The following is an 11239-nucleotide window of genomic DNA, read 5'->3' as shown; positions in this document are numbered from 1 at the left end:
CCCTAGTAATACTCGAGGAATGTAGGGCGTAATGCTCTTTATAACGTAAGGTATGAAAGTAAGATAATACTAAAGAAAGTAAAAAAGTATGAACGAAAGGATATAATTTTATGTGTATGCCGTGTATGGTATATGTGATCGATACGATTGATTGCTTGACGGTACATGAACGATCTTCGGATATTGCACGTATCGTCAAGGGAAGTGACTAGCTCCTTACATGGATATTAAATAATAAAGTATAGTGTTCCTTTTATGGAAGGTATAGTGTTCCTTTTATGAAAGGTATAGTGTTCCTTTTATGGATAGTAAAGTGTTCCTTCTATGGATAGTATAGTGTTCCTCCTATGGAAATTATATATGGTAGGGTAATGGTAATGGTTCTCTTAATAGATATTACGTGACGATCCTCCTATGGATATTTATACAAGGTTAAGGTAGTAATATGTGTCTTCGGATACGGGAAGTAATATATGGGAATAGATTGTATGTTGCCTGATTAACTAGAACTCACTCAGCGTAGCTGACTTTTAGTATGCACGCAGGTGAGCCGATTATAGAGTTAGCAAGAGGATGACGCATGGCATGGATTGAACGGCTGGCATCTGAAGAAAGAAGTAAAGATGTTTTGAATATAAAGATTTGTGTTATGGTATCAAAGAAAAGATTTAATGTTTTGTAACAAATGATTGATGTTTTATATTCCGCGAAAAGTTTTAATAAACTCTGATTTGAAGGACTGTGTTTATGAGTAAATCCGACGCTAAAGTAGGGCTACCGGGTTCGGGGCCTTACAAAAACCCGATTTGTGCACCTCTAGTCACGACTAGTTTATAGCAAGATATACACAAGACGACTTAACTACCAATAAAATACTCGTATGGTTAATGTAAATCTGGTAACTTATCAGAACGAGTTGATTAACAATAAAATACTCGTATTAGGAATATAAACAAGGTAAAATAGTCACGACGAGTTAACTACAAATGAACTACTCGTAAGATTAATGTTTATCAGATAAACTTATCGAGACGAGTTGGTTATCAACAAAATACTCGTATAATGGATATAAAGTAGTCGTTGACTTGTATCTACTCGTAAAGACTAGTTGACGAAACAAACTAACCATTCCGGTTAGTGTTTTGTAAAACAAACCAGTTTGATGCATTTGGTAATCAAACTCATCGTCGTGGTTAGTTTGATAAAATACTCGCGACTCTTAAGGTTTTATAATCTGCTCGTCGCGACTAAAGAATATCTTATTTACTCGTGTGGCGCTGATTACGAGGGTTTAAACTTATTTATTCTTTACGAGTAGATTATTAGTGAAACAAGTCGTTTTGGTTAGTTTATAGACACGTGGCAAGTTTTAATTAGTTATATAAATTAATCGTGAATAATCATAAACTATTCGTCACGACTAGTTTATAATACCTGTTTTGGGAATATGTTGAAAATGGTACCTAAAACTTGAAAAACCTGATCATAAATATAGGATTTTTCCCAATAATATAAATACGGTTTTTTTTTAGTTTTAAAGTAAAACGAAGAAACCCTAGTTTCTGTTTTCTTTTCGCTCTCTCACACCGTTGCCCCCTTCCGACGATCATCATCGAATCGAGTCTGCTGCGATTTTTTAATATCAGGTATCATCAACATACTATACGCTAGCCAATTAGTTATTATTAATTCATGGATTGAATGAATGTTCAAATTAGGTTAATAAGTAGATTGGTCTGTGTTGTGTTTAGTAGATTGTTTCAATTCGAACTTATTATTATTATTATTATTATTATTATTATTATTTGTATTTGTATTTTATCCCCGTACCTTCCTGAGATGTTTGATAAAATGCCTAATTGTTTCTTTGTCATCAACTCAAATCACCTAATTTGCTGGAACAAAATTAAAACACTATTATTTCCGTACCTTTTATTTTTCTTCAAAGATCTAAACCCTATCTTTTTCTTTGTTTTGTTTTAGATTCATTATGAAGCAACAGAAAATGTTGCAAGAAGATGAAAATGCTTCCGATGGTTCTGAAAGCGCGATTGTAATTCCTCCCCCCGACATAAAAGAAGAGGTGGACAGCGCCGCAAGGTTTTTGGCATCGATCAGACCCGAGTATGAGAAACCAATCATTGATCAGGGCGCGTCCACATGCAGTTTTCTCAATGTTGCAGATCCGTATCATGCCTATTTCCAGCATCGGTTGTCTCAGTTTCGTGCTCAAAACGCCTCTGCTAATCAGAAACCTAGCCCCAAATTACCTATCATTGCTTCTGGTAACACCACCGATAATCCATGGTTTACGGAGGTGGTGAAGATACGCGCGCAATGGCTAGCCGCGGCTCCCAAACTTGTATCTCCCATTACTGGTGAACCGGTTCCAGTCCACAAGATGTCTGAACATATGCACACTTGCGTTACCGACCCTAAGTATAAAGAACAAAAGGAGAGTCTGTTTCGCGAGATTAGGGAGGCTACACTCGCCCAAGATGACAGAATTTCCAAAACTATAGTTTGGCTTGCTCGCACGCGTCCAGATATTTTTGGGACCACACAGGAAGAGTTTTCTAGCGCGGTCAAAGCAGAGATTGCTTATACTATCTAGGCTAGTTTTCTTTGTGTTTTATGCTCTTATTTTTATGTTCGTGTGTATCTGGTGTCCGTATCCTCACTTTAGATCTTAACTTGAACTCCATCTTTTTTAGTAGCAATGCAATGTCACTAAATAAACACTTTTGAGTGCTTTTAGATCTTTAACTTTAAATTTTAATATATTACTTAAGAAACACCCCTTCTCTTATTCATAATGATTGATAAAAACTTTGTTATGAGTTTTAATTCCTTCCAATACAATGTCATCTTTTCTTACCCACGAGTTTCTTTGACTCGAACTCACGTTGTTATGTGTAAATATCTGTATGTTATGATGTGGAACAGCGAACAATATACATGTGCGATGATATGAAAACGTGAATATAAATGGAGTTGCATCTTCATTATAATGAAGACGAATCCTCTCAATTCACAGTTACTTGAATTGCGTTCTTCGAATTTGGAGAGCCATGGAGCAACGGGTCCATTTCGACAAAGCAGTTCTTGAAAATCGCATACATGATTGCATTCGCGGTTATCACAACTCAAACTAACTACATCTTGCAACTACATACACTGTACACAACCAACATTAACAAGTGACAGCATAGTCTCCCTTTTCTTTTCCAGTTAATTTTTATTATTATTATTATTATTGTTGTTGTTGTTGTTATTATTATTACTATTATTATTATTTATTATTATTATTATTATTATTATTATCATCTACATTTGTTATTTTTATGTTAAATAGAAAGAAAAAAAAAGGTGTTCAATAACATGTTTTAAGACTTTGCCCTAGAGGAAAATTGATATGAACAGATGAGCTTCACACTTCTCTGGTAGTTAACTTACTGGCTCTTTCAGGTACGACGAGCCCATGGGTCATGAACCTAGCAACAATTCTCACCTCATGGATCACTATTGGGAAGCCTGGTAAGAACAGAGTGCTCTGGTTTGTGATCACATTCAAAGTCTAGATGAACAAACGCGCGTTCAACTTCTGGAAGTTTTTCAATCTTTATTTGTAGTGTTTCTCCAATTGCATGAGCTTCTTTTAGTGAAATCTTCTGGGAGTTCAATGTCAACCTAAAGTAAGAAATTGAATCAATATAAACTGTTGAAAACTTCCAAATTAAAAAGGGTTCACTTTCACTTACCTCCACAAAGTACAGAACACCAAATGTGTAAGCGCCAACTGTGTCAACTCGCTTCACTTTCGGATGACGTGTAACAAGATAAGTCAGTTTTTGTTGGACTTCAGGGGGTGCTGACTGTCCCGCTAATGAAACTGTGTAAAAAATATCTTATTAATATCGATAATTACAACTAAAATCATTATTTAAAAAAAAAAAAGAAAACTTGAAATGATCATGCAGCAGCTACCTGCATTTTCCCAAACAGTTCCAGACCAGTTTACAATTGTATAAAGAGCAAGAACAATAGCGCCAATGGGGTCGATCCACCAATAGAATCTATCACCAAGAACAGCAGCAACTAACCCAACAAGATTTGTTACCACATCAAAGTAATGATCCTGTTAGCACCACACATTTGTATCAGAAGTAAATTCTAATCCATGACAGTAATAAGGTAAAACTTTAGATAATTTGGCTTAGTAATGTATATAGTCATATACCTTTGCATATGCGCGTACAATCTCGTTTCCTGAACTTCTGCAGTACAACCATAATGCAAGTTTGACAACTGTTGCGGTCAACATAGAAGCTGAAGAGGCGACATCTTCTCGGGTGGTTTATCTTCAATCAACTGTTCTACCGCTTGAACCAATACCTGAAAGCCTAAAATAACTTAAAAGTAAACTTTCTTCATCATTACTATTCAACTATAAACTATTATATTGCAGAAATACTGAAACATAACATACCAAGTGTAGCCATTATCGCGGCAAAAACAATGATCCCAACAGGCTGCACCCTGAGTTTACGATAGGGTACTTATATATGTTGATGCTTTGCATAGAGAGGTGAGTGAACCAAAGGATGCCACCAGCCATTAGGTCAAGTAACGAATCCAGTGTCGATGCAGCAATGGCTATGGATCCAGTCTCTATTGTAGCAAATATCTTGATAATGCGATAGACATTCACAGTGAATTATATACACGGGTCACAATACAGCCACATTGAATTATAAATATGGGTCAGAAAACAGTCTTGCAAAATTGTGAAAAATAAATAAATTAAAAACAAAACAAAAAAAACTCCAGTCCAAAAAAGGTGACAAAAAATACCTGTTGCAATTATGTTCAAAAATAGTTTGTAATCTTATTGGGGATAGTGAAACAATTACACACCTTAGTGATTCGGTTTAAAGACCTCCTACTGACGTGGCGGGCATTTTTCTCTTTTTAGTGATTCTACTACACATAGTCCTACAAAATGTACTAGAAACACTCATTCCTCGCTATGTCAGCAGAGGGGCAATCACTAAGGTGTACGTGTCGTGGATGCACTTTCAACATTACATTTTTAATCATTACTTAGGCCACGTCATTGCCGCTGCCTAACGCCACCTGTCCATAAACCACCAACCCCCCACCTCTACACATGGCCTTAAGGTCACTGATAGTGTGTGGCCATGAGTTGTAGCCTTGAGATCTTTGTAAGAAAAATCCGATTTTTTTAATAAAAACAATAGAAAACTGAAATATAAGATTATAGGTGAAAACAACCATAAATTTATTTCACGGGGCCCAGTTTTTATGTGGGGGCCACGAGTTATAGCTTTAATGTTTTTAGAAGGAAAATATTAAATTTTTAATAAAAAAGTAGAAAACTAATATATTATCGGTAAAAACGACCATAACTTTATGCCACGGGGCCCAGTTTTTATGTGGGGGCCATGAGTTATGGTTTTGAGGTCTTTGGAAGGAAAAATCTGAAATTTTTAATAAAAACAGTAGAAAACTGAAATACACGATTATAGGTGAAGACGACCATAACATTATGCCACGAGGCCCATTTTTTGTTTGGGGCCATGAGTTGTAGCCTTTAGATCTTTGTAATCAAAATCCGAATTATTTAATAAAAACAGTAGAAAACTGAAATATAGTATTATACTAGACGGGTGCCCGCGCGATACAGCGGGAAACACATATCTTTGTAATTATGTAACAAGTTTATGGGTGTTCGTTGTTCGATTTGAAGCCAAAAACGTTCAAACTGGTCATTGGTTTGATTTCACCATTGATTTTTTACATTAACTTTTGGTCGGTCGTTTACAATTTTCAAAGGTTTTTTTTCGATTTTCGACAACAAAAACTGGTTACTAACGGTTTGACCCACGGTTTAATTTAAAAACCATCAAAACCAAACTAGATTGCAAATGCCCCTACGTAAAATGTTATTTTTTTAAAATTTAAAAAACTATAACAATATGATAGTCAAATTAAAGAGAAAAACATGCTCGTTTTTATGGTGTAATTTCTTTAAAAAAATATTAGCACATGAAAAAGTTATTAATGTTTAAAAATCATGAGGATAGTTGAGTTAAAAAATGAAAATAAAAATCACAAAAGAGTGAAAGATCAAGGATTATAGTTGTCACAATTTATAAAATTTACAAAAGTTAAGTAAAGTGAAGGGGTTAATGTTGCAACTATATTTAGTAACCGTATTTAACTTTTGTAATGACGCCCTGCTTGCGGTGCGCGCATATAATGTATATATGTGTGAACCCTCGGGTGGACAAAAGTAAAATTGCACTAATTTTGACGTTATTTTACTAATCTCGTGAAAATAACGTTAAAAGTGGCGGAAGGTTAATCAGGCATCATGTGGTGGCGTTGATAGCCGAAAGACAAGGGCACATGCACCAATCAGCCGGTGTCCCGATGATTGAGTGCTATGTGCCTTATGTCCAAGGCTTGATGCAAAACTACTATCGAGCCGGGGGTCTCACCGGAAGCAGCCTCTCTATCCCTATGGGATAGAGGTAAGGCTGTCTACATCTTACCCTCCTCAGACCCTACCATAGCATTGCTATTGGTGGGATATACTGAGTACGATGATGATGATGATGATGATGATGATGATGATGATTTAACTTTTGTAATGGACAAGTTTGCCCATGTCCTAAATGTATTAAAGGTTGTACCATGTGTTGAATAATTTGTAAATCCCTTAAATTTAAAGTGTCTTAATTTGTCATTCTTTCATACATTATATATAGTATAGATGTGAAAACGACCATAAGTTTATTTCATGAGGCCCATTTTTTGTGTGGGGGGCACGAGTTATAGCTTTAATGTTTCTAGAAGGAAAATCTTAAATGTTTAATAAAAAAGTAGAAAACTAATATATTATCGATAAAAACGACCATAATTTTATGCCACGGGGCCAGTTTTTATGTAGGGGCCATGAGTTATGGTTTTGAGGTCTGAAATTTTTAATAAAAACAGTAAAAAAATTTGAAATATACGATTATATGTGAAGACGACCATAATATTATGCCACAGGGAACAATTTTTGCGTGGAGCCATGAGTTGTAGCCTTCAGATCTTTGTAAGCAAAGTTAGAATTTTTTAATAAAAACAATAGAAAACTGAAATATACGATTATAGGTAAAGACGACCATAACATTATTCCACGGGCCCAGTTTTTGTGTAGGGCCATGAGTTGTAGCCTTGGATCTTTGTATGGAAAATCTGAATTTTTTAATAAAAACAGTAGAAAACTGAAATATTGTATTATAGGTGAAAACTACCATAAATTCATTTCACGGGGCCCAGTTTTTGTGTGTGTGTGTGTGGGGGGGGGGGCACAAGTTATAGATTTGAAGTCTGTTGAAGGAAATTTTTTTATTTTTTTAATAAAAAGTAGAAAACTAATATATTATCGGTAAAAACGATCATAACATTGTCCACGAGGCCTAGTTTTTATGTGGAGCCATGAGTTATGGTTTTGAGGTCTCTGGAGGAAAAATCTAAAAGTTTTAATAAAAATAATAGAAAAATGAAATACGATTATAGGTGAAGACGACCATAACATTATGCTACGGGCCCAGTTTTTGTGTGGGGCCATGAGTTGTAGCCTTGAGATATTTTTAAACAAAATCCGAATTTTTTAATGAAACCGTAGAAACTGAAATATAGTTTTGTAGGTGAAAACGACCATAAACTTATTTCACGGGGCCATGTTTTTGTGTGGGGGGCACTAGTTATAGCTTTAATGTCTCTGTAAGGAAAATCTTAAATTTTTAATAAAAAAAGTAGAAAATTAATATATTATCGGTAAGAACGACCATAACTTTATGCCATGGGGCCCAATTTTTATGTGGGGGGGGGGGCATGAGTTATGGTTTTGAGGTCTCTGAAGGTAAAAACTAAAACTTCTAATTAAAAAGGAGAAAACTGAAATATACGATTATAGGTGTAGACGACCATAAAATTATGCTAGAGGGCCTAGTTTTTGTGTGGGGCGATGAGTTGTAGCCTTGAGATCTTTGTAAGAAAATCCGAATTTTTTAATAAAAACAGTAGAAAACTGAAATATACGATTATATGTGAAGACGACCATAACCTTAATCCACTGGGCTAGTTTTTGTGTGGGGCCATGAGTTTTAGACTTGAGATCTTTGTAAGGAAAATCAGAATTTTTTAATAAAAACACTAGAAAACAAAAATATTGTATTATAGATGAAAAATACCATAAATTTATTGATGTTGACTGTGAATAAAATTCGTTTAGAAAAACTTACTGCATCTCGGCTCAATTTCTGATACTGTGCATTGGTAGCGAATTAAACAAGAGTTTTGCTTTGTATTTTAGCGAAAACTGGAATAATCGCAACCGGACTTCATTCTGATCAAACGTACCATCACCAATAGACCCGCAAATGGCCGAAAAATCGGTCAAATGAGAATACAGGTCTTCCGAAGCCATCCCGTGGAAATGAGGAACGATGTTAATGTAAGATGGCCGGGATTTAAAAGTTTGCTGTCCCGGCACTCGTTCATGTGCGACCAACGGGGATGCTCCATCCGAGATAGCCGGTCTGAACCGACTGTTAACACCGTGAACCGGGCCATATAATTCTTCCTTGGCCCCCCCGGGGTTCGCCACACCGCCCCGGTTAACAGGAATACCACGAACTATTTCGGGCCGTTCCGCCCGATTCACCCTGTCTCGACCCCTTCCGTTTATGTTGACAGTTTCAGCCCGTCCTCGATTAACAGGCTCCTCCACCTCATCTTCATAATTATTGTCACCCTCAATCTCTGGCTCACCAACCTTGTTCTCGGGCTCAACCGCCCGATTCTTTCTAACCCACCGGTCTACCTCGTCCTTGACCTCAAAACCCTCGTTCCCGTTATTATCATTTCCTTCGTTTTCGTCTTCTGTCGGAATATTCTGCTGAACATCATTAAGTTTTATCCGAACTCTGCGGTTGGGGTTATTATTTGGGACTGATGGTCCGGCTTGGTCAAAGTTGAGGTTTAGGTTTCGGTTCAGGTTTCGATTTCGGGTTCTAGAAGCACGAGCTGAGGATTCTGGTCGTTTTGGTTATTGTTTTGGTTATTGAAAATTGGTGGTGGAGGCATGTTTTCTGGGTGAAACGAGTTATTTTGTGCAAGTGGATCTTGGTTATGGTTCTGGTTTTCGATCTGGTTCTGCATCTGGTTCTGATTTTGGTTCTGATCTTCCATCTCTGATTTTCCGTTTTGAACTCGGTTCTGCCGAGCTAACCTATCGATTTCGGGCTCGAAAATTAACAGTGACTGTCGGCCCGAGTGGCGGGTGCGCATAAACCTGTTATCTGCACAACTAACACAACCCGCGTAAAATGAAAAAAATACAACTAAAATAAAATAAAATAAAATTTAAACTAAAAACTGAAAATTAAATTTAAATTTTAACTAAATTAAACACAAGCGCACTAACTAAATTTAAATTTAAACATAATCAAATAACACGAAAAACAATAAGCGCACTAACTCCCCCGCAACGGCCCCATTTTGATGACCGTCGTTCGAGTCAATCAAAAACCTAATTTAAACTAAATAGTTAGAGCAAGTAGGGTATCGTATCACAATGAGTATGTGGTCAATGTGTTTCGTGTACAGATTTAATATTATAAAGTAACTGGTTTTTAGTGCTGATCACACAAGCAATTTAAAATGAATTTAGAGAACTAAGCAACGAACAAGTAAATTTTAAGCAATTAACATAGCAAATCACACCCGGGAATTCAAGTAAGCAATCTACATGTGACACTCGTCAATTTCAGGTTAACTCCGTTAATCCGAACTCCGTTAATTCAAACATAAGATCACACGAACTGTAACGTATATCTCGTTACATTTAAATTAGGGTTTAAATGACGCATGACAATCACTACACAAATAGTCTTTTGGAATTTCACCGAAACACACACGAGTCGACTTAAACCGTTGGTGAACAAACAATAAGTAATATAAACAAGTACTTGGTATAATACGTATTATGTTGTGATAATATATGTTATGTGACTACGTGCTTGCATGTGTAACATTATATCATGGATGAAAGATGGAATAAACTAGTTTGTACCAGAGTTAGATTAACTAGAAGGTTAGGGGATGATTTGTAACTTGATTTAATATTTAAACAAAATATTTCCCAAACCCTAATCCCTCCCCACCCCTCTTGAACGGCTGCCCCACCCCCTCCTCTCTCTCTTTGTCGACCGAACACACACACCCATATACATACAAAATATTTTCAAGCTCGTTGAAGGATTCAAAGTGCTAACTAGGTAATTAACATCCTCTCTAGCCTATTCTATTGATTTAATTGCATTATTGAACATGTTAATCAAAACCCTAGATCTTAAAATTGATGATTATTGATATGCTAGAGTTGTATGTATGATTTCTAGTTCATAGGTTAATAATATTTTGAGTTTTGATGAAAACTGATGCTGGACAGATTCTTGAATTCGTGTTTAAACGACTGTAATGCGATGTTAATTACATGTTTTGATGTGATTGCTGATTTTGTAATATATTAGGTCGAGTCTAGTTTCTGAAAAGTCCGAGTTTGTAAATTTTGGACGTGTAAAAGTTTGTTTTTATTATTTTACAAAAATGTTGTGCAAGGCTGATTCGGGAGACCTGTTGTTAGGCTGTTTTGAAATTAGTATATCTCATAAACTACAAGACCAAATGGGTTGGTTCCACTTCTGGAAGTTAATATTTTGAGTTAGGAACCTAACCCAATTGGTCTTGCATAAATTGGATTTGTCATGAATCGGTAATAACAAATAACATTATGTTACGCATGATAATGATTTCTGTGTGTTTGCTGTGATGTTTTCATCATTGTGATAAAACCGTATATGATAAAAATATAATAAAAATATTTTTAGAAACCTAACTAACGTGTTCTTCGGTGATGATTTTTGGTGATTTATTTGACATGTTAGGATTTATTAAATAGAGTAATCTTGTCGAGTGAAAATCTGTCTGGACAATTTAGCTGTTGAATTACTTGAAGTATCATGAAAAGTGCATAAGTGATCGATGTTTGCTATGTTTTGACCAAATTGCCCTTGTGGGGATATTTGCTTGTAATGAACGATGTTAACACTTGACACTTAAGTACTTGTTCACATGTGTAACTTATCACCAATGTGTT

The 11239-nt window shown here is 35.8% G+C and overlaps 1 protein-coding gene and 1 pseudogene across 1 annotated transcript; one reads left to right on the top strand and one right to left on the bottom strand.

Annotated features, from left to right (window-relative positions):
- Positions 1-1990: 1990 nt before the first annotated feature.
- LOC143576476 (uncharacterized) lies at positions 1991-2614 on the top strand. The gene has a single exon (XM_077060550.1). It carries the CDS (start codon positions 1991-1993, stop codon positions 2612-2614), a length of 624 nt encoding a protein of 207 aa, XP_076916665.1.
- Positions 2615-3367: 753 nt separating this feature from the next.
- LOC143576475 (metal tolerance protein 4-like) lies at positions 3368-9270 on the bottom strand (annotated as a pseudogene).
- Positions 9271-11239: the final 1969 nt, after the last annotated feature.

The sequence above is a fragment of the Bidens hawaiensis genome, unplaced genomic scaffold (assembly GCF_021521415.1).
Source record: "Bidens hawaiensis isolate Kalapana, Puna unplaced genomic scaffold, B.hawaiensis_p1.1 tig00028226_1, whole genome shotgun sequence".
NCBI classification, from domain to species: Eukaryota; Viridiplantae; Streptophyta; class Magnoliopsida; order Asterales; family Asteraceae; genus Bidens; species Bidens hawaiensis.
This window is presented reverse-complemented; position numbering and strand designations above follow the sequence as displayed.

Bases quoted from the DNA above. Each gene is read 5' to 3' on its own strand.
- LOC143576476 (XM_077060550.1), top strand. From the start codon at position 1,991: ATGAAGCAACAGAAAATGTTGCAAGAAGATGAAAATGCTTCCGATGGT.